The 20,107-nt window shown below is 34.9% G+C and overlaps 2 protein-coding genes across 2 annotated transcripts; both read right to left on the minus strand.

The window, feature by feature from the left end:
- Positions 1 to 3,179: 3,179 nt before the first annotated feature.
- LOC100801571 (probable LRR receptor-like serine/threonine-protein kinase At4g36180) lies at positions 3,180 to 7,354 on the minus strand. The gene has a single exon (XM_003527620.5). The coding sequence runs from the start codon at positions 7,178 to 7,180 to the stop codon at positions 3,779 to 3,781; it is 3,402 nt and encodes a 1,133-aa protein (XP_003527668.1). The 5' UTR covers positions 7,181 to 7,354; the 3' UTR covers positions 3,180 to 3,778.
- Positions 7,355 to 13,904: 6,550 nt separating this feature from the next.
- LOC100802097 (kinesin-like protein KIN-7F) lies at positions 13,905 to 19,888 on the minus strand. The gene is made up of 12 exons (XM_014777215.2): positions 19,430 to 19,888; positions 19,238 to 19,327; positions 19,022 to 19,122; positions 18,810 to 18,923; positions 18,639 to 18,720; positions 18,311 to 18,378; positions 18,157 to 18,222; positions 17,935 to 18,059; positions 16,226 to 16,544; positions 14,790 to 15,980; positions 14,392 to 14,696; positions 13,905 to 14,275 (listed from the first exon to the last, which is right to left on the minus strand). The coding sequence occupies exons 1-12, from the start codon at positions 19,668 to 19,670 to the stop codon at positions 13,999 to 14,001; spliced, it is 2,979 nt and encodes a 992-aa protein (XP_014632701.1). The 5' UTR covers positions 19,671 to 19,888; the 3' UTR covers positions 13,905 to 13,998.
- Positions 19,889 to 20,107: the final 219 nt, after the last annotated feature.

Here is a 20,107-nt window from a genome sequence, read left to right on the forward strand (position 1 = left end):
TGCAGCAAGTTTGGCCATGACGGCCTTGAGACGATCAACACAGGCGATGGAAAGTTCGATGTCCGCCATTGAAGAGTGGCAGGTCGGACCAATTGTTAGGAGCAGAGGGGAGGGGAAGAAAACTACACTACTTGGTTTCGAGGACCAAGACCTCCTTACAAACTAATTTTCTAAATTTTTCTCTTTCTGCCTTATTCATTGATTCTTAGAGCTTTTATACACAATTTCATGTCTACATTCCCACTACAATAACCGCAACAATAACCATTACAATAACCACTATAATAACCACTATAATAACCACTACAATAACCGCACCCCCACTACAATAATAATCGCTACTAGAATGATAACTACCCCTATGACAGGTTTCCATGGTAGAACATCTACTTCCTAACAGTATTTTTCTCGAGAAATATCTTCTGATTTATTGGAGGCCCTCACAGTCACTTACTGCTTAATAAGTTACAAATTTTTACCATTTCCCCCCAACTCCGGTTGCAATGGAAAAATGTCCCAATCAAGAAAAGATTGGTACTGCGGCAATGCTTTCAGGTGAGAAAAGATCTACACAAGTTTAAGCAGCCAACAACACTGAGTACTTACTTGTCTTAACCGATGGGTAAATGGATTTATTATATACTCCTAGTCTACTCACAGACAGCACAACTCACTAGTTCGAGTGAGTTCATTAGAAAAAAATGTAAAAAACAATGACAGGCAGCTGCTTTCACTGTACTTTTCACCCTTTTCTCTCCTCTCCCGTGGACTGTCATTGAAGGGAAAAATGAAAACGACCCATCGTTTACTGCACTAAATACGCCGAGTGGCTGAGTCTGCCAAGGTGCAGAAGTTCATGAGCTATTAAATTCCTGGTTGTGGGCCATTAGACGTTGGGACTATCTCACAACTAACTTCAAAGAATTCATATCATAGGAATACATTAATGCAGGCTTTTGTCTTCGGCCATGCAATGCAATCCAAACCTATACCAACGTATTTATTTTATCACACAAACAACATTATAACATCTTCCCGTGTTTTCCAATTCAACTGTCAGTGCCTGGTAATTGGATTCTTTTTATTGTTGGGACCCATGACATACATAACATTTTTCGTGCCAATACATAATTGCATCTCAAAATTTGTGAGGGTGCGACAACGCACTAGGGTCCAAGTTCCTGCTCAAAATACCCAGAACCCAGCCACGTCCTTCATCAAAATCGAATGTACTGTACTATTGCTAGTCTATTTTTCACCAAGATATAAAATCATGGTGAAGTTAAAAATGTACTCCGTTTGGGGGTTTACCCATGGACCCCAGTTGGCAGTTATCATCGTCAAAGAGAGATTCACCTTGAATATTAGTTAGTGGTTTCTTTCTGGATTTCTTCTCAACGGAGATGCACTTCAAAAGATAAATTATAACTGTAACTTCTCTGATTACAACATTTAATAATTCAGAATATAAAAAAAATGCATACTTATTTAATGAACTATCAAGTTTTTTTATAAAAAAAGTACATAACATAGTGCGTGATTAAATTGGCATCCCTGGTTCAAGTTTGATCAAATTTTTAGATCAAAATGTACTAAAGTTGCTTTTGTGATCCACAATTAAGTTGTGAGGATGAGAATCCAAACATGTTAATAAAATACAAAAAAATCTAATAAAATCGATTTAATGGAGAGGAGGGACACTTGAATTACTTGATATCTTAAGTTTTAGTCTCATTGTAGCCATTATTCAACAAAATAATAATATAGGAAGCAGTTTAGCACACTTGTAAAATTATTGGGTCTCATTTAGGTCTGTGTAACTCAAATCATCAAAATATTTTAGTTCAAATGATTCTTTTGACAAAAAAAAATAAAAAATCTATTGCCCATGAAGAGTGAAGCTCGAAAATGAACTATTCAGTCCCAGTAACCACCTTGAAGCACTAGGTGGTGTGGGCGTGAGACCACTGGGGGATGCACCTTATCTGTTGTGGGGACAATTGTTCTCACCAAATTTTATTTACTCGTTAATGTAAATAAATAAAAAATTATCCCCATAAAAAATTATATATTATTTTCATTAATTTTTTTTAACCCAAAGTCCAAATAAACAAAAGACATTCAATATAAAAATTACATGCTGAAGTTCAAACTATTTAATCTAATTTTCATTAGTGTTATAGTAACAAAAAAAAAATACACCAAACACTATTGATTTATGTAACATCCTAAAAATAATTAAATAATTATTTAAATAAAAATGATCTGAATATATCTTTTAGTAAAAGAAAAAATATATTAAATTGTTTTAATATATTACATTATTATATTTTTTTGAAAAGATATTAGTATAATAATATAATAGATTGGATAAAGATAATAAAAATAAGATAAATAAAAATTGGTTAAATAAATTTCAAAAAGATATAATTTCAAATACAATACTTATATAAGGATAAATTGTTCATTTTCCTAAAACCACATAAATAAACAATCTCTCTTACTTTAGTGGATTGTTCAAGGATGGAGAAGAATGAAGAAAACAGAGAAATTTTATTAAGATAAAGATAACAAAGAAATCCAATTACGTGTTTTAGGATGTGAGTAAAATATGTATATTTTTAAAACTTTCATGGTATAATTATTTTAGAAATGTTTTTTTTTATTGTGTTTTTTATATAAAGAAATCGTGATTAATAGTATTTTAGTGTTGATTATTTTAATGAAAAATGTTATATTTCACATGCTAAATTAATATTGATAATGAAAAAATCATAAAATATTTTCAAAGCATGAAAATGTGTAAAGAATCATTATAATTTCTACATACTTAAATATTTTAAATTTTTTTATCATGATATTATATATTTTATAATACTTTTTAATATATTGTTTGTGAAAATATTAAAAATTGTTTTTTGTCCTCACTATTTTTTTTTTGAATCCGCAATTATGTAGGACTTGCTTCTAAATCAGTGGTATCCGAGGTTGCGCGAATCAAATGCTCAAAAACAAATTTTAGTTCACAGATAAGTTTTTTTTTAGTATTCCAAGAGATTGTATGAGCTGTTCTGACCTCTATGCCATTATTTCATTAGAGAAATATATAACAAAGCAAACATCAAAATTCAGAAATAAAACCATTGCACTTATGCTGTTGCCTTATTTATAAAATCTTTTCATTCACCAACCCTCTTCGTTTTCTATTCAAAAAATAAATCCTATTAGGAATCCTGTTGTGGTTACCTTTTCTATAATTATAAAACAAAATCCTAGAATCAAAGGAACAAAAAAAATGTGAAAGGCGACAAATTCAGACGTCCCATTCCCCTTTTTCAATGCTTTTGTCTGATCCATTTCAAGCTCCAAGTCATAATAACGGTAACTTTCCGCGGTGTTCCTGACTCGACACGTGGCTACATTGCTTTGTGCGAGCGCCATCATATTCATGGACCTCCTCCTTTTGGCGGGAATCATTTCGTCGTTCGTTGTCTCGCACAAGCATTTTCGTAAGCGTTAATTTGACCACATGAAAACGGCGTCGTTCGGTCAAAGCCACATGAATTCTTCTTTTGGCGCAGCAGTAATAGATTATAGAGCCAACAAAATAAAAGCTCCATCATGGACACCCCTCCACTCCAACAAAATATGATAATTTAATTCAATTCGGTAGAAATTACAAAACAATTTCTTTTTTTTTTGTACAAATTTAAAAGTGAACATTAACAACAAAAAAACTTGCTAGAATAATTATTTTCTTTGTCAAATATTTTTGTTATCAAGCAGGGGAAGGTAGAGTTGTGGGATCAGCTGAAGATGGAATTTCTGGTCCAACCCGGCAACCTTGGAGCATGAAAGCAACGTCAGACATGGATGGTCGATCAAGAGGATCCGTCGCTGTGCATAGGAGACCAACTTTCACACCCAACAAAAACTCTTCCCATTCCGAAGACTCTGGGTCAAGCTCAAGCAACCCTGGCTCCAACAACTCCGAAATTTGTCCCCTTTGTAACTGCTTCTTCACCCACTTCACTATGTCCTCATCCTCCGTGAACATCACCGGCTTCTTCCCCGTTAGTATCTCCAACAACACAATCCCAAAGCTATACACATCACCCTCCTTTGTGGCCATCCCACTCGATGCAGCTTCCGGTGAAACATACCCTAAAGACCCAACTGCGGTGGAGGACGACGATGCTTCTGCTGGTGCTGTTAATGTCAACCGCTCCAACCCAAATTCAGACAAATGGGCCTCAAAATCTGCATCAAAGAGAACATTTTGAGGCTTCACGTCACCATGAACTATTGGCATCGAATGCAAGAAAGCTAGACCCCGAGCAATTCCTAGCGCGATAAGATGACGCATTGGCCAATTCAACACATGGCCATCTTGCTGAGACGCCTCTTGAAGTAGTGTTCCTAAGTTCCCGTTGGGCATGTAGTCGTACACAAGAAGTCTCATATCGGGTGGGCCTGCATAGTAACCACGTAGAACTGTTAAATTTCGATGCTTCACTTTGCCTAGTGATTCTGCTTCCTTGCGGAAGGTGGCTTCATCTGTGAACCCATCAACAAAACGACGAATAGAGAGAACCATTCCGTCCTGGTAGGAAGCTTTGAACACGAGGCCGTATCTTCCCCTGCTCAACACGTTCTCTTCATCGAAGTTTCTCGTTGCCTCCAATGTCTCCGCTAACGTGATCTTGTTGTTGAACATCACTAGTTTTGGTCCCCCGTTTTCCCCACTCCCTCTGCTGCCTCTCTCTCCTCCACTACTTGTTGTGGGGCTCCGTTTCTTCTCACCGGTCACCCTTTCACGAAGCTTCTTGCGCCACCTCAAGAGGCTGTATACATAACCACAACAACACAGCGCCAGGAGGCATAAACCGGCCACGGCCACGCCTATGAAGATTATCAGCCTTCTCCTCTTTCTCCTTTTTTCATTCGCACATTCTCTGTGCAAGGGCTTCCCGCATAACCCTTGGTTCATTGCAAACACAGAAGGGTCATTGAATGTAGCACCTAGCATGTGAGGAATCTCACCCTCAAGGTTATTACTAGACACATTTAAATACTCCAAACCAGAAATGCTTGATAGTTCAACCGGAATTTTCCCTGTCAATTGATTCGAAGAAAGGTTCAACACCGTCAAATTTGACAATTTTGACAATGAACCTGGTATATGACCCGTGAAGTGATTACTATCCAACAAGAGTGAACTCAAAGAAGGACACTCTGATATTTCATCTGGGATATCACCTTTCAACCTATTGTGCCCCAAATTAAGCTCCTTTAAACGAGAGAGACGAGAGATATCACCCAGAATGTTACCCTCTAGAAAATTTGACCGCAGCTGCAAAACTTGAAGTTGCGAACAACCACCAATCTCAGGAGGTATTTCACCAGAAACACCATTGTGAGACAAAGAGAGAACCGTCAAGGAACTAAGGAACCCATAAGTTATTGGAATGTTACCAACAAATTCATTTGAACTGAGATTAAGATACCGCAGACTAACTATGCTGCTGAAACCCTCAGGAACATCACCACTCAAATGGTTCTCTTGAAGCGCCACAACTTGAAGACTCGGTAACCCGAAAACCTCAAGGGGCAACTCACCCGAGAGGTTCTGCTTGCTCAAATCCAACACCGTTAGTCTCATCAAACTCCCCAACGAACTAGGAACCCTACCTGAAAACCCACACTGACTCAAATTAAGAACCTGCAAACCCGTCATATCTCCAATATTGGCCCAAACTTGACCTGAAAATTTGTTATTACTCAAATTCAAAGCGCTCACGTTCCCCAATTGCATGATCTCCTTAGGCACCACACCGGTTAACTTATTATCACTTAAATTCAGCGTCTCAAGCGCAGAAAGCGTTCCATAACTAGAAGGCACCGAACCGGTAAATTTGTTACCGGCAAGAGACAACTCCTTCAGGTTCCTCAGTTCCCCAAGAAACTCAGGAATTAACCCAGAGAACCGGTTACCCTCAAGATCAAGAACCGTTAAACCCCTACATCTCACAATGCTACGCGGAACTCCACCGGATAACAAATTATTCTTCACTCTCAACTCTTCCAACGCAGAAAGATTCCCAATGTCCACCGGCAGAGAACCGGTAAAGAAGTTTCCAGAAAGATCGAGGGCCTTCAACGACGTCGTCGCCGCGTGGGTCAACCACGAGGGAAACGGCGCGTGAGCAATGCGATTCTCTTTCACATCCAAAACCTCCAAAACGCTGTCGCATTCCACGTTTTGCGGCGTGTAAAATCCCGTGAGGGAATTAAACCCGAGCTTCACGCTTCGTAGGTGCGCGTTGCAGAACACAGACGCGGGGACCGAACCGGAAAGCTGGTTCCGCGAAAGCGAAAGCACATGAAGCTTCGGCATGGTTCCGAGGGTGGGAGGAAGAAGTCCAGTGAGAGCGTTATCCTCTGCGGTCAGGTGCACCAGAGAGGAACAGTTCGCGAGAGCAGAAGGTAGGGTTCCGTGAATGTGGTTTGAGTCTAACCATAGGTACTGAAGAAATTGCAGCGTTCCGATGGAGGCTGGTATTCCTCCGGTGAAGCTGTTGTAAGAGAGGTTGATGAGCTGGAGCTGAGAGGATTTGGAGCTGAAGTTCGCCGGAATGTCGCCAGAGAAGGCGTTGTCGGAGAGGTCGAGGAAACGGAGGGAGGCGGAGAGGTGGCCGGGGACTTTTCCAGTGAGGAGGTTGCCGGCGAGGTTAAGGATTTGGAGGTTGGTGAGGTTTAGGAGCGGCGGAGGAAGGTGGCCGGAGAGTTTGTTGTTGTGGAGGTAAACGGCGCGCAGAAAGACGCAGCGCGTGAGAGAAAGGGGGATGGAGGAGTTGAGGTTGTTGGAGTGGAGACTGAGTTTGCGGAGTTGAAGAAGATTGGAAAGAGAATTCGGAGCGAGTTGACCGGCGAGTTGGAGACGCGGTAAGCGGAGCTGGTGGACTCGGTTGTTGTGGCAGACAATGCCGCGCCAGTCGCAGGGTGCTGATGGCGTGGATGGGTCCCAAGTGTCCAAGGAACCGAGAGGGTCGTGGAGGTTGCGCTTGAAAGAGGTTAAGGCTTGAATCTCTAACGCAGTGTTGTTGTGGGCGAAGGTTATGTTTAGGGTAGCGAAGAATGCGACGAGGGTTAAGCTGAAGAATATAACCGTTGTTGCCATTTGGGAGAAGAAAAACGTTGGTGGTGGTGAGAGCTTAAAAGAGGGATTTTAGCGTTCTGGGATTGACAGCATTTGGTTTTGTTTGTTTGTGTGTACTTGGGAGAATAGAGGGGGAGCGTTTCTGTGTTCCCCGCAAATGCAATAACAAGAGGTTATGTTATGGTATTCATATTCCCCAAATGGAGAGAGAGAGGAAAATATTGTCTCGTGGCTTTGGAATCTTGGCATGATTGAGGTCTGGTTCTGGTCTTTGTGGTCCACACTCTAACTTACTCTTACCTCACCAGTCACCATGTTACTGTTTGTTAGCTGTTTTTCTGCACTTGAGTTTAACCTCATTGGTCCTATTGCTTATTCAAGGGGGAAGGGAAATTGACATCACAAATATTTTCATTATGGAAAAAATAATTAATAAAGTATCTGGACAATATCATAAAGCAAATGTAAACATAATAAATTAAAATATACTAGTTTATCAATTTTAAAAAATCATTTTCTTGAAACAGATGGATTATATACATAAGTTGTGATGGTTTCGTGAATATATGAATTAACATTTAATATTATGAATGACAATGTTTGCTGCCAAAAAAAATAAAGAATGACAATGGGGAGTAGATATGGTTTCGTGTGAAGATAAGAATTAAAATTTAATATCATGAATGACTATGTTTATAGTATAGGGTAGATGGAGGGTGGTAATAACTTGATTAGCTTCCATGACTCCGGTTCGTGAAGGAATGTGGTTTTCATATTATAAGTTTTATTTTTAAATGAAATTAATTTTAGATTTTTTTATTAAAATACGTGACTTTTACTCTGTTATTTATTTTATTCATAAAAAAATATTTCTACTAATTTTTCTTATCATTGATAAATGTTACTATTGCTTGAATTTAATTTATCTCAACTTAAATATAGATTAAAATTAAAAGTTTTAACTTTTACATATTACTATTAAACTTGAACTTAGTCGATCACATTTGAATTTATTTTCAAAATTCATACACTAGTTCTCATTAATTTATTGTTCTCAAATATAAATATTTAAATTTTCCTAACCTTAATTTAAATTCAATTTTAAAATTTTAAATTTTGATATATCTTATTGAATTAATAAATATAGAAATGATGTGTAGTGACTCAAATAAATTATTTTCATAATTTCTTTATTAATTTTATTTTTTTATCTCTTTAATTTACCAATGTATTATAAAATAGTGATTTTTAATGGTTTCCCTTTTAATAATTCTGATTGGTTGCATATAATCATGCTCGGTTCACAATATAACAGCCTTACGCCCTCTTCAAAATATGAACTTCATGGAAATATTTAGGTTAAAAGATGCCCATGAAGAATCCGTGTTCCGTTTGAACTTTACCATTATTATGCAGGGTTAGCAAAAAGATTTATAATGCTCTAATTTGGGGCAGTGTATAAACAAAAGGAAGGAGAGTAAAGATAAAAGTATCTCCTTATAGAGAATATTAAGGAGAAGAAAGAGAATGCATATATTACATTATCCATTTTGATTGATTTAAGGAGAAATGATCAACTCCACTTTGTCAAAGATTAAATCCAGCAAATCAAGTGCGTCAATCCATAAAAAGTACCCTTTATAAGAAGAAAAAACAATCCATTCAGAGTACGCGAAAAGGTATATGTAACATAATTTATTCCTGCTGCTACTCTTTCTTTCTGTAAGGTAATTAAAAAGTACATGATCACATGCAGTTTAAAATCAACTGCAAGACCCCTGCATTTCAAATCCTAACCATTCAACATTTTTTAGGTTATATTTATTCTCTGCTATTTAATGCATAATCTGTTTTTCAAATGGTGAAAAAATATGCAGTTGAAAATTTTATAAAAAAATTCGGATACTATATTTTTTTCATAAAAAAGAGAGTGAATTTTTGTGACAAGTTTGTGAATTGACTTTGTTAACCTCTCCTCAAAATAAGGAAAAAATATAACAAGAACTCACGTTCACTTAGATATATCAAATAGCATTTACAGTACAGCCGTTATAATTTAATGAGCCAATGTATGTTTGCATTGAATAATGTTTGGACCACATCTCTTCTTTTAGTATAACATGTACTCCTTATTTTACTTTGTTATTATATATAAGATTTAATTATTTAATTTATTATTAAGATTTAGTTGGTTAAGTAAGGTATGTGCATATTGTGTTCAATTCTTATTGATAATTTTTTTTACCTAATTCATTAAAATTAAAAAAAAATGTTTAATTTAATTGATAGTATTAAATTTGTCTTAAATTTATAAATTTTTTTAAAACTATTATTGTCATTAATACTTCTCTCTTCTAATAATTTATCAATAGAGTATCTTTCTTCTTTTAATAAGGAATCTTTATAATATAAAAATAATTAATATAATAAACATTATATATTGAGTCTTATAAAAAAATATAATTTTAAATTTGAATTTTATATATAAGAACAAATAAATTGTCTTGTATTTCCTATATTCATAACATAATAAAGTTGGGGGACTATTTTTGTTAACACTGTTTTCACATCTTTTGTAATATAGCAAATTATTTGGAAAAAAAATAGTTACAAAGAATATTTTATAAAAATAATAAAAGGATACCCATATATATTATAAAACTACAATTGTTAAAAAGGGTTGAATTTGTCTACCTCACAAAAATGAGAGACAAAATTAGGTCACTCAATTCATCAGCTTATGTTGCTAACTAGACAGATTGAAGGCAAGATAAATTAATCTATTTAATCCATTCAATCTAACCATCAATGTTTAAAACATGTCAATATACTTGTTTATAATCAAGAAAGATAAAATATATATCTCTATCTAAAAATAAAATGTTATAGTTAAAAAATTAATATTTTTAATATATTTTTCTAACAAATCAACATGCCCAACCTATTATTTTGTGTTTTTTTATATGTTAACCTCTCAACCCACGCTTAAATAGAGTGGATTATATTTCTCAACTCACTTCAGTTTAGTACGAATTAGGGAGTTATTGGCTCCTTGACAAGTATAACAAGTTCAACAGGTAATATAAAATGGTAACACCAAGTATCAAATTCCATGTGGACTATCCTTGTACTCAGAGTTATATGTATATCTAATTATTAAGCAATTAATGAATGAAAAAAAGTTTTGTACATAAGAATCAGTATTAACAGAAATAAATTAAGAATTAACAACGCTTAGAATGTGTGGTTGGTGATTAGTGGGAAACGTTTTGGGGGCTCTGCTACCAGAAGTTTTCTTGATGTAATCTTTTATTGATATTTCTTTTTAAATATTAATATGATTATTACTCGCATATTCTATTTTATTCTAATCAAAATCACTCGAGTTAAATAACCTAAATCACCTAATATAGATCTCAATCCACAGGCGATTGATTACTAAATGATTTGCATTAAGAGCATATACGTATGAACAGGCTAAAAAAGACCGCTCTATCCCTAGATATAACTCACTTTAGATGTTCTTTCCAAATTTTTAGCATAGAAACATTTTCCAATATTTATATCCTAAAACAGTACACAAAGATGGATGATTAAACCATAAATATGTGAATCAGCACGGACATAAACAATAATAACAACATTATATTAAAAGATTGTTCAGAATCATTACATCATAAAGAGTTTTGGATTACAGAGCACCAAATACAATGAAGTTTTAGCCTCTTATTGTCATAAGGGGCTTACAGATAAGTGGAGTAAATTATAGGAGATTTAATAGAAACAAAATAGAGTGAAACGGATCGGTCAAAGCTCCGAAAAATGAATTTTCCTTACACCGGCCGGTAATGGAGTTCCTCTCCTTTTTACCTTGCTTTGCTGTGAAGTATATCCTTTTTGAATGAATGTTGCTTTTTATATATAAAAATCACTTTTTGCAAATATCTTCCCACTTAATGACATTAACCACCACCACTACCACTGTGCGCTAAGCCTACATGTGTGAGCTAAGCGCACATGCAAAATCCAAACAAACATAAGTGATCGTGGGCTCGACTGCTAGATCCATGTGTGCTAAGCTGCCATATGCGGGCTAAGCGTCACATGTGTGCTAAGCTGCCATATGCACTCTATAGTTAGCCTCCAGGTTGGCTCCTTGCGCTAAGTGGGCGTCTTGGGCTGAGCGATCTTGATGCACTAAGCAAGGATGTCACGTTGAAGGCGACATTTCGGTTCTTCCATCTTCTTCCATACCTCTACATGTGTATACAAAATAAAACCAAAATTATTATAAAATCATTAACTTTAGTATATTCTGGATAAAAACTCATAAGAAACTAAGTTTTGTTCTTTTAACACAAAAGAAACAATAAAAAAAAGAAAAAATTAGATAAAAATTGTGATTTCAGTATACAAATGACGTGTGCATAACACTTACCAGGAATCAACTTTTTCTTGTGTTAAAGTGGGTTGAAAGTAAATTATTGTTATAAATATTTATTTGTTACTCTTTATTTTTCTTTGTCTCTTTCTTTTTATATGATCTCATATATATTTTTCTCACTGTTAAGATATCAAAATATAAAATAATATAGATGTCCATGTTATTCTATTTTATAGTAGGTGTCTAGGAAAATATAGATAAATTATTGTGAAACAATCACGCTCTCTTGCATTTGGTGGTTCAAAATATAAACGAACGGAGCTGCAGGGTTCACCCACCCAAGACAGGGAGTTGGTTCTATGCTTCTTTCATAAATGGGTGTGTAGGTTAGCCAACATTGAAATCAATGTACGACATCAATTCATGGATCAATCAACCCATTTTAATTGTGAACACAATAAGTAGGGTTGTTATATCAGTGGGTCATATTAATATATTTAGTGGGTTTCGTGGCTTGACCTACATGACCGAGGTTAAAATTAATGGCTTGACATAAATAGCGTATTTCTTTTTCTATGTTCAGGTTTAATTGTTTAAATGAAAGCATAACTCCTAATTTAATGTTATTTATACTTAAATCAAAATCAGAATTTATTTTTTGACAGTCATCTGCTCATGTTTCTCTCATCTTTAATAGTATTAACTTTTATCACTTATGTTGTTAAAATGAAATTTGAAAATAGGAAAGTACCTCTAAAGCAATATTAATTATTAAATTTTATCTTATCAGCAATCAATAATTCAATTTAACTGTATTAAAAAAATATTCGCGTGAGATATTTGATTTTTCTAGCATGAGATGTATATTTTATAAGATAAATGATAAATTTATAAAAATTTAAAATAATCAAAATAAACAATAATTTTATTATTTAGTATATTTAAATATATATTTTTTCCTTTCATTATTTTTCATTTGCATCAACAAAAATCCCTCTATCCTCTTGTATATATAAAGGTCTAAGGTTATTTACTTTCTCAACCTCTCAGTCGGATCTCTCCACTTTCTTTCATTTAAATACTTTCATCTCATAGTCATGAATCTCACTCTCCTAGCAGCAATGCAACATTTCTAGTAACACTCTCTTAGGTTTTCAAATTTTAATATCATTTAGTGGTTTTATTTAATTTATTGTCTATTTCAATCTATGATCAGCGATCAATCTTATTAACCTATTCTTACTCTCTTTCTTAATTTTTATAAATATATAATTAAATATTCAAAGACAATAACATTTATTTGGAGGGAAATTAAAATAAAATTTTAATGTTTTGTTGAAAAGTAAAAATGTCAATATATAAAAAACGAATGTTAAAATGAAAATCATATAATGAAACCGAAGATTTTATAAAAGGCTTAAGAATAATTCAATATTTATACAATAAATTAAACAATAATTTATATAACTACACAAAGTATAACAATTTATACAACACTTTTTTTTCTTCTTTTTTACCTCTTTCCATTATATCACTTATCTCATTTTACATATTTCTTCCTTCCGTTCCCGTCTCTCTTTTGTATAAATTATTCTATATATTTGTTGTGATAATTCAGTTTCTCACGGTGGAGCGAGATATCATATCTGGATTTCTTCGCACAAATTGTCTTTCTTTTATTTTCTGTTTCCCCCCTACTACTGTGGTTTTTCTTAGATAGCAAAAAACAGCCTGCATCCAAAGTTATTAAGTTGTTAAAAAAGAAGAAAGAAAGAAATCCGTAGAAAAAAAAACCCAATAATCTTATTCACGCCGAACAAATGAGGATGAATTGAGATATAAAGCATTTACTTTTAATGGATTAATTATGTTTTTTACTCTTAAACTTTTTAAGAATTTTTTTTAGTCTTTAAATAATTTTTTTACATAAGAGTAGATATCAAAATTGATAACAGAAAAAAGAACTAAAAAGTAAAAATAAAAAAATTAATATACTTTTAATCCTTATAATTTAAAATATTATTTTTGTTTTTCGTAACAAATTATGTTTTTTTAAAATACTCGAGATAATGATTTAAATAATAAAAAATATTATTTAAAATATTTTAAGAATGAAAATTAAAATAAATATAATTTTTAAGGATTATTTTTTTTTTTCAAAAACAAAAAATAATATAATACTAAATTATAAGAATTAAAAATATATTTAAAACTTAAAAATTTATTAAAAGATAAAAGTGAAATTTATAATAATACTAAAAACATAATTAACCCACTTTAAATTAATCACTGTCAGTGTTATCTTACATTTATTTTCAATACAGAGATACTGACAATCCATAAGTAAAAAGTGGGAGAAGATCGAAACACTAATTGAAGCGACCTGAATTAGAAGTGAGTGAGTGAGTGTGTAACTGCGAAAATGAAATGTCTGTGTCCTTCCAAGTATCGGTCTTTACTTACGACGGACTAAGAAGCCAAACCCAAATATTTTCTTTGGGGCCTCACCCGAGTTTATAAAACCAACCAGCTTCGCAACAAGTGCTGCACTTTCCCTTACGTGGTTCAAGTCTTTTGTATTCGTCCATAACCGCCACGCCAACTGCACACTTCTGTGTTTTGACTTCAAATCAATACCCCACTTCACGTAAAGTTCCTCTCTTTCCTTCATCGAGAACTTCTTATGCACTTGCTTGCTTAGCATTTTCCTCTCACGATTCAGTGACATCAAGCTGTTCAATGAAAAATGTGTGAAAATTAATCAATATAACATGATTGATGATCATGTTTGCAAATGTAAATGTGAATTGCATGTTGAAACTCTATTCATGAAACAAGAAGATTTTACCTTGAATTAGGTGTGACATCCGAACCATGTCCTGCAATGTTTGTTGCGCTAAAAAAAGTGTCCTTAAGGAAGGACAAACGCCTGAGCTCTACATCAAAGTACACAGAATCCGCAAGTTCACCTTTGATGAGAAGGAAAAAATAGGATCTGTGTACCAACGGTATATTACATGCATCCCAAAGTTGGATTGTATCTCTCTGCTGCCTCTCAAAATTATAAGGCGTCAACGTCCTCGGACCTCCATGGAAACTGACCCCTTTTACTTTGCTCACACGTTTATTGATTCCAGATGTCCTTGCACGTACCTGATAAATAAGTAAAATTATGAATAATGAGGAATAGCGCAAGAAAGATAGACAGCATCCGAGTATGTGTTGGTAAGTGGGTCTGGTGCATACCATAATATCATCCATGTCCTTGTTGAATGGCTTTTGCTTAGCCCTTTCATTCATTTTTCCAACAAAATTGAGGACGCTGGCAGTATCCTCCACATCAGAATCCCAAAGGGATTCTACATCTTCAACTGAAGCATCCCTATAGTGAATATATTTTTTGGAAGAGTTTCTTTTTGGAGCTTGTAACTTCGATTCAGGTAGCTTGTCCTCAAAGCAAACCAAACTAGTAGAATCCGGCTTATCAAGTTGAGGATGTAACGTAGTTTTATGCTCAACTGAAGCATCCCTATAGTGAATTGGAGAATATTTTCTGGAAGAGTTTCTTTTTGTAGCTTGTAAATTCGATTCAGGTAGCTTGTCCTCAAAGGAAACCAAACTAGCAGAATATGGCTTATCAAGTTGAGGAGGTAACGTAGTTTTAAGCTCTTGCACATCGCACTGAGGAGGTGAGGTGGATTCCTGGTCCAACTTATTAAACTGAGGTGACTCATTCTGCTCCAAATTACTAGTGATCTGAGGAAGTATTGAAGTTTCCTTATCTATTTGAGGAGGAGACATGGCATTCGAGATATGTGATTCGGATTCAGAGGACCCATCGGATTTCTTAGAGATGTCCACAATAAGATCTTTGGTATTTTGTAGGCTCTCATCGGTTTTTCCCTCCAGAGCATTTTGACTATTATCTACGGCAACAAGACTCAACTCTCTAAGCTCATTTCTTGAGGATGATTTAGCAATTACATTCACAACTTGTATCATGGGTGTATTTCCTCCAGTTTCTTCAAAAACAGGAATGGGAGGCGTATTATTAACATCTGTTTTGTGTTCTGTCTCGACTTCTTTTATTTCAAAGTATGGAACTTCCTTGCAGTTTTCTTCAGATTCTCTGCTGCTTGTCATCTCCTCCCAACCATGACATGGGTCAGGCCCAGCAAACGTGGGAGAATTGCCATCCAAGAGAAAGTTGTCTTCAGAATTCTCAGTGTGCTGTAAACTGGTTGTTGTTCTGTCAAGACTCTCAGATGCGCTGTCTGTCCTGCAAAGAAGATTCTTAGCAACAGCACCTGAAGATTCCGAGGCCGAATCTTTGTCTACTCTTAAAAGCCGATCTTTCCCAGCAGGTTGGACCATATTTTCAGCACGAGATTGAAAGAGATCACGTTGCCGAGTCAATTCTTTGATCTCTTTTTCCATCTGCATGTTTTCGAATTAGACAGAGAGAAAAGGACAAGCTGAATAAAAATGATCAAAAATAAAATGCACTACACCAAATTTGTCTCCTTTCTATATTCCCATTTTGTAAATATTTTATCTGTGCTTGTTAAATGGCTTTTGGCAATGAATGAAAGAAATGATCACTTCTTTAACCAAGAGTACTATTTAAAAGCATTTGTCATAAATTAAAACAAAAGAACCCAATTTATTGAGTCTGCCCTCACCTGTTGAATCTGAAGTTCTCTCTCCTTAAGTAACATGGTATTTGGGGTGAAGCTCCTCAACTCATTCTCCAATCTAGCCAATTCATTTTGTAGTTGCTTTACCAAAACCTTGTCCGACATTACTAGATTGACCCGAGCATTAGTAGTCACCTGTTTTGCGCAACCAGCAAAAAGCAGAGTATTTCTTGATTGCTCACTCTGGCTCCTTGCAGGGCTAATGGTACAAATGATCGCTGTTCTGGCATTACCACCTAAAGAGTTCTGCAGAATGCGAGTAAGCTTAGAGTCTCTGTAAGGTATGTGTTCATTTCTTCCCTTGCTGCATGCAATAATTGTGGTTTAGAATTTAGAGTTTTATTCTGTATATGTAATTGATGAAGTAACGAAGTGAAGAAGAAAATAGAAGGAACTATAAAATAAAATTAAAAAAAGAGAACTTTTATTGATGACTAGCATGGAGCGCGCTTGGATTAAATTCCCCAAAAATGTCTCTTTATAATTGCTAGTTCTTATTTCTTATATCTATACAAATTTAAATAGGACTTGCATGACTACCAAACAAACTGGGATCAGGATCTTCAAATGGAGTATCTAGTGTCAGCAAAACATCATCGACCACCCCTAAATTTCTGGGGAGCTAAAGTGATGGGTTGGATTAAATTTAGCTTCACCTCCACCCATTTTTCTAATTTTGAAAAAATATTTTGTGATTTTTTATTTTTACTTTAGGAACTAAATTGGGTTGAATAGTTTTTTCAGAGACTGAATTAAAATTAAGGAATGTTTAAAAATGTATTTTTCAAAAATAAATTATACTAATATAAATATATTAACATGTTGTATGAAAAGTATTAATTTACGTCAAGACATTTTTTGTTACTTGTTATGAAAATAATTACAAGTTTTTTTTAAATATTTATGTGGCACTGGTCGATTGAGAAAAACCTGAAGTATCAAAACCTACCCCCGTCAAAGTTTAATTTCTAGAACCCAAATTCGTTTCAATTGGTCTTTAGCATATTAGGATTCCTTTCTTCGGAGAATGCAGCAAGCATGGCTGTGTAGTGACTTAGCGAGTTAGTGCGTGAGGTTTCAAATCTTCTTGATCCCAATTTACGAGTGGTCATTGTTTGGAACAAAGAAGAAACTAGTGAGTTGTAATATCGTTCGTAGCTAATAAGTCACCAAAAAAAATGTCCTACCTAAGAAACATTAATGTTATACAAGAAAGATAATATCAGCAACAATGAACGAATCCTGTTGTTTCAGATTTCTTAATCTACCAAAACTACTACACCCACCCATAAGCAGAACATTCAAGCAGCAGTTTCAGACTCTCAATGAACTACATCAATATCCTGTCATTGCAGGGTGAGCAAACTTAAATAAGAGGCAACTAGATATAAAATTTAAGGGTAATTATATGTGAACATCTAAACAACACAAACACTCCGTTAATACATGTCATTTATCTCCATCTTTCTTTACCAATCAGGTTGTATCACTTATCATATTTACACTTTTCTCCTTTCTCTCCAAGTCAATTAGCATGGTGGTGTCCATACATAATTTTTCACCTATCTATGATAGGTGATATAATGTGATACAAAAAGAGATAAAAAAATGATAACTGTCATTATAGTGTTTGTGATGTAACTTAAACCCATAATCATCCAAAATTTAACTTAGTACATGGGATGGAATTCTACCTTAGTTTCCGAATTACAGTTCCAAGGCTCAGTAAACTGCGATTTATGTGGCTACCTTCTCTCAATCTTGAGCCTGCTGACATTGTTTGAGAAGCACGCTCACTTCCTGCTAGATCAACAAAATTCTGTACAACGAAACCAACTCTTGTTCATTTCATGTACTAGTCAATTAATACACGCAGAAACACTCCTGCATAGGATAAAAAGCAGAAAAGATCATACCACACTGGCGAAGAGAGCTCCGGATCTTGCGGTGTCTGCATAATCACAAGGATTACTTTCAACCGTCTGCAGGAATCATCATTTTGAGAAAATTTGGAAATAAAATGAGAAGAATTATCTCAATTACTAAGTAATTTAATGATAAAATAAATACCAATCTAAGAATTTGGTGAGATCTAGAGCTAGTTTCATTCATGGCCGTCTCTTCCGTTGTCCTTTCAGCTGCAAGATACACAAACAACAAAATTTCAAATCAAGATCTAAATACAACAGGAAAGCATAAAAAGCCTTGTGCGCTTCTAATGCATAATAATGTGCAATTAAGGGCAAACTTTCTGCACACGACAATAACATTAGAGCTAAGTTTGGATATAGAATCGAAAGGACTAATGTCAGATCCAAAATAATCTAATTTTGCAGATATGGCTTGAAATCATATAAAGCTGTAAAATAGTAAAATACTATAATAGAACACCCAATACCTGCACATATTGAAAGTAGTTGCTGCAACTGTCTCCTCTCTGTCAGTGTCTTTTCTGTGAGTTTCTCAACAACAGCCCCTTTCTGTTTGAGGTGCACATATGCTCAACCATTCAAAACAACTAAGAAAGAAATTCTTTAACAGAACAGGGAAATTATGTCACTAAATTTACCTCTGGATCATCTAGAATTCTTAGTGAAGTAGCACCTGCATTGAGAAGGTCTCTGACAGCTTCATTATAGATCTCCATGGCAGAGAACTTGACAACAAATTCTCTGTCTTTGTGCTGAAAGCAACAACAAAATGTCAACGTTTGACCACAATCAAAGAACATCATCATCCATTTCACTGTAAGGTGAAACCAGGATTTGAATTGTCTTGTACCTTCTCTATATATTCATAGATATCCCTCACAGCATATTCAGTAATGCCAGACATGGTGTGTGTCTTTCCACTGCTTGTTTGCCCGTAAGCAAAAATGCTAGCTGAGATTATGTTTCAGTTTCACCAATGAGAAAGAGAAACCCCTCAAAGCCAACACAGAAATATACATATTACACAATCAGGAATAAGGAATTATAGAAAAAGAAGATTACTCACAGTTAATACCCCTAACTACTGAAAGGGCAACTTCCTTAATCCCTTGTTCATAAACCTGCTTTGTATTGCACCTTTCCCCAAACACCCTATCTGTTTCGAATAAAACAGGAATTGTGATATAAATTTAAAAAATCCATAAAAATACGTTAAAGAGAGAAAACATTGATCATGAATATAATTAACAATTGTTACCAAAGGCGTAGGTATCCATTGAGAGTGGTCGCGGTTCCGCATGGCCGTTGTTCTTGTATCTGATGGTGTTGCCAGAAATGCATTCCCAATCGGGAACATCGTGCCTGGCTTTTTCTCTATCGTTCAAAGGTCTTACTCTGATGGAAACGAAGATTCTCTCTTCCAGAGGATTTGACAGAGCCATGTTTCCCTGCTCCTCTTTGACGTCTGCCATGGACGCTGTATCTCCGGTCTTCACCATCACTTAGCGCATTATTTACCTTACAGGCACGATTGAGATTGTCGCAACAACACAATCCGTTTTTCTCTGCCGCATTATTTATGTAACACGACGGACAAAAAATGAAGGGAATAAGATGAGGTGATGAAATGAGTAGAAAACTGTGGAACCGTTCTGTGTCTCTCTGTCACCGGCGGGTGACCGGAGAAAGAGAGAACGGAGTGGAGAATGAGATGTTATTAGGGAATGAAAGGCAAAACCGTTGTTCTTCTTCTGGATTCCGCACCCACCTGCCAGACATAAAACCGTTAACCCCGCTAAAAATTTCAAGTTCAATCACTATTTTGACCCTTGTTTTTCCTCCACGTGCCCTATTTCTCTCAACTTTACTGCCCCAATCCTGTTACTTTACTGTGTATAACAAATAAACACTTAATTTAAAAGAATAACAAAAAAAT

This window comes from Glycine max, chromosome 6 (assembly GCF_000004515.6).
Source record: "Glycine max cultivar Williams 82 chromosome 6, Glycine_max_v4.0, whole genome shotgun sequence".
In the NCBI taxonomy this organism is placed as follows: Eukaryota; Viridiplantae; Streptophyta; class Magnoliopsida; order Fabales; family Fabaceae; genus Glycine; species Glycine max.